The following is a 3457-nucleotide window of genomic DNA, read 5'->3' as shown; positions in this document are numbered from 1 at the left end:
TAGAGGTTTGGAAAGAGGTTGCACGTTTGGAAAGCCCTTTGAAGGTGAAGGTAAAGGTCTACCTCAGCCCGAACTAAAATAACATAGTATAGTAACACATGAAAATTGTATGATGATTGTAAGTGATCCTTTTTTTTTTTGACATTGCAACTAATTTTTGTTGGGTGTGCTTTTCTTTTGGGGTCATTAACTTATTGGTCCCCTTATCATAATGTAAACTACGCGTCGAAGTGCAATATCCCTTTATTTCGCATGCAAAAAGGTATTTTGTAATGCCTGAGGGGTGGGGTGTGAACTCCTACTACCTTAGGAATTGTTTTGAATTTCATCGTGGCCGAGGGGCAGGGGTGTGAACTCCTACTACCTTAGAAATTGTTTTGAATTTTGTGAGGCGAAGGAAATGGAAGCTCCCCCGCGCTTTTGGTTGCACGAAAAGCAGAATGGAGCCTTTTTAGGCCGTTCTACGGAACCGTGGAATAAAGAGAGACAGACAGAGAGAGAGAGAGAGTGTGTGTGTGTGTGTGTGAGCAGAGGGTTGAAAACGCAAGCGCGTGAAAGCGCGTTCGTCTTCGCAAATAAAACCCCGCGCTTCCCGCCCGTCTCTGCACACACACACGCGCACACACAGAGTCACCGAGAGAGAGAGAGAGAGCGCGCGCGGAGGAGAGTCTAGAGAACTTTCTCATGAAGCCTCGCGGTGAAGAGTCCGAGCCTGCCAGCTCGGCGTCGCGGCCGGCGGGGCACAGCAGGCCGCTGCTTCGGCAGGTGTTCGAGCAGTTCGACGAGAACAAGGACGGGGAGATCAGCCGCGAGGAGATGGCGCGCGCCCTGCGCCGGCTGGGCCTCGCCCCCTCCAGCGACCGCGAGCTCTCCGACATCCTCGCCCAAGCCGACCACAACCGCGACGGCGTCGTCGACTTCGCCGAGTTCTCCGACCTCTACCGCTCCATCCAGCTGCAGGGCAAGGAAGGTCGAGACCGCCATCGCAGCACCCGCAACAGCAGCAATCATGATAATGAAAACAATGAAGGTGACGACAAAGAAGAGGAGAAGGAGGAGGATGATGATGATGAAAGCCTCCTCGAGGCCTTCCGCGTCTTCGACCAGGACGGCGACGGCTTCATCCGCGCCGAGGAGCTCCATTCCGTACTGTCTGCCATGGGAATCCTGCATGGCCGCACCCTCAGCGACTGCCGCACCATGATCAGCTCCTTCGACTCCGACGGTAATGGCCGCGTCGATTTCCAGGAGTTCAAGAAGATGATGGGCTCACGCTGGTAGCTAATTCTTTTTGCTTGGCACAAAGCTACACCGCTATGTGTCTTGTACCTCTCGTGGTGGGATGCTTGTATCATGGTGATAGCTAGAAATTCACAAGATCGTGGGTATCTAGCCCTTGCACAACCTCCATCTCTCGTAAAAGCTTTGTACAATCTGTCATTCGCCCTTGCCCCCTCCACCACTTGTACAATTCTCTCTCAAATCACTTTTTACCTTTTGGAAAAAGCTCACATAGCCATCGATTTGCCATGTAATTTTTAAGTTAAAACTTAGTAGCAACTATCATTTTTTGCTGCAAAATCTTTCCTCTATGACAATAAAACCTTTAGGACAAATGTGTGAGTCAAGCATCTCGGGTAGCTCCAAGATGTTTCCTTCTACATTGCAACATTATTGAAAGTATGAGCTTATAACCAAGTTGTTTGTCTAGGCCTTCAAAACTTAGCATTAAATCAATCTTGTTCGGCTCACTTATTATTATAAATGATTATGTTGATTGTTTATATCAATGGACTCTATAGAACTCACACTTTTGCTTGCTATGTAAGAGACCTTAGTAAATTGTCATGTAATTTAGCTACAATTTTTCATTTTGTTTATGTTATCTCAACTTTAATTTGACAAAATATGGTGCATGTTTTATTGATAATTTCATAATTCTCTCTTTTCTCTTTGCAATCTTTATGTTTACCTAGTGTTAAGCCATTTGACTATCAATCCCAATTCTCAAGTTCAAATATTATCCATGTGAATGTATGAAAGTATCAAACTTGTGATACCACTCCCTAGGTGCCTACTTAAGATCTAAAGGCTCTTCTTCAATTTGCACACTAGGTGTTCCTACCTTTTTCACAAAGCCCTTAGGTTGTTACATATAAATATTCTCATGCAAGTCTAGATATAAGAAAGCTATCTTAATATCCATATGGTAAAGATCCAAATCCAATCGAGAAACTAAGGCCAAGACCAAGTGTAGGGTAGCTATTTTAACTATAAGAGAGAAGATCACATTACAATCAACTCTCTTTTTCTATTTAAAATCCTTAGCAACTAATTGATCTTATATGTTGGCTTAGGGTGACCAAGGGTACTCTTCAATCCTTACATCCACTTGCGTGGCAATGCATACTTTTCATCAGGGAAGAAAACTAAATTCCTAGCATATGTGGTTATATATGTAGCAAATCAATTTGAAAAGTGTAACTCTTGAGTTGTGCTTCCCATTGGTCTTCACTCGCTTAAAAAGATAACTAGAAGTTTCATCTCAATTGGTCAATGAGAGCATAATAAGAATCACTAGCAAGTTTGGTAGTTAAAAATTACAAATTGCTTGATGATCAAAGGTTTATGGGAATATATTTATAGGAAAGAGTAATACTAACTCCTCTAAAAAAATATCCCTCCAAGATCAAGTCAAATGACAAGATGCTTGAAATGAAAATGTATGTGTTGGTTGTCTAATGCACCATCTAATAGCATTGGTTGGGCACATGCAAGATGCAAGCGCACCCAATGAGGCATGATTAATCCTTTTGTAAAATAAAAGTACGAAGACATGAAACATAAAGCAAGGCTTGAATTATGTAAAGGAAGCAACATGTGTTGAATAGAGGTTGAATATAAATAGCTAGATAAATACTCTTACATCTATTGGGGCACAATAAAATGATGATGACCTATTATGCTTATGGTCTTATCCAAGTGGTGAGAAAGGTGGATTGTAAATTTGCTCTAAAGGACTACAGTTGTTTGCCATATTTCATGTTAAAGATGCTCTTTACGAGCTTCTCCTAGTAGCTCAAGCAATACTCCACAAAACGGGTCACATTTGATTCTAGATAAAAATATCTCAACGCTAATATCTTGATATGTGCCCAAATAACCAAGCTAAGAGGTAGACCTTACCTATAATTTGACGTTCAATCTTTAAAAAGTGTGACCATCTCACCAAATGCTTGTTCTGGCAATAATATACACTAGCGTTCCGTGCACGCTTCACGTGCGCGAAATGCTAGGCCGTTTCACGGCATGCGAAGTTACCATACTATCGCACGACAACTTCACTCAATAATCCATTTCTCCTCTTTCTCCCTCCTATTTTCCCTCTCCATTTCTAATATGATTTATTTCTCTCTCTTTCTCTCTCTCTCTCACACACACACACACACTCTCTCTC

At 42.6% G+C, this 3457-nt stretch overlaps 1 protein-coding gene across 1 annotated transcript; it reads left to right on the top strand.

The window, feature by feature from the left end:
• The first annotated feature begins 524 nt into the window (after positions 1-524).
• LOC148041280 (calmodulin-like protein 2) lies at positions 525-1742 on the top strand. Its single transcript, XM_087687893.1, has one exon. It carries the CDS (start codon positions 685-687, stop codon positions 1279-1281), a length of 597 nt encoding a protein of 198 aa, XP_087544019.1. The 5' UTR covers positions 525-684; the 3' UTR covers positions 1282-1742.
• Positions 1743-3457: the final 1715 nt, after the last annotated feature.

This window comes from Lygodium microphyllum, chromosome 1 (genome assembly GCF_053477565.2).
Source record: "Lygodium microphyllum isolate KBCC chromosome 1, Lygodium_microphyllum_v1.1.10, whole genome shotgun sequence".
In the NCBI taxonomy this organism is placed as follows: Eukaryota; Viridiplantae; Streptophyta; class Polypodiopsida; order Schizaeales; family Lygodiaceae; genus Lygodium; species Lygodium microphyllum.
Note: the sequence above shows the minus strand (reverse complement) of the source record. Positions and strands in the feature narration are given on the sequence as shown.

Coding starts and splice junctions, on each gene's coding strand:
- LOC148041280 (XM_087687893.1), top strand. CDS start 685: ATGAAGCCTCGCGGTGAAGAGTCCGAGCCTGCCAGCTCGGCGTCGCGG.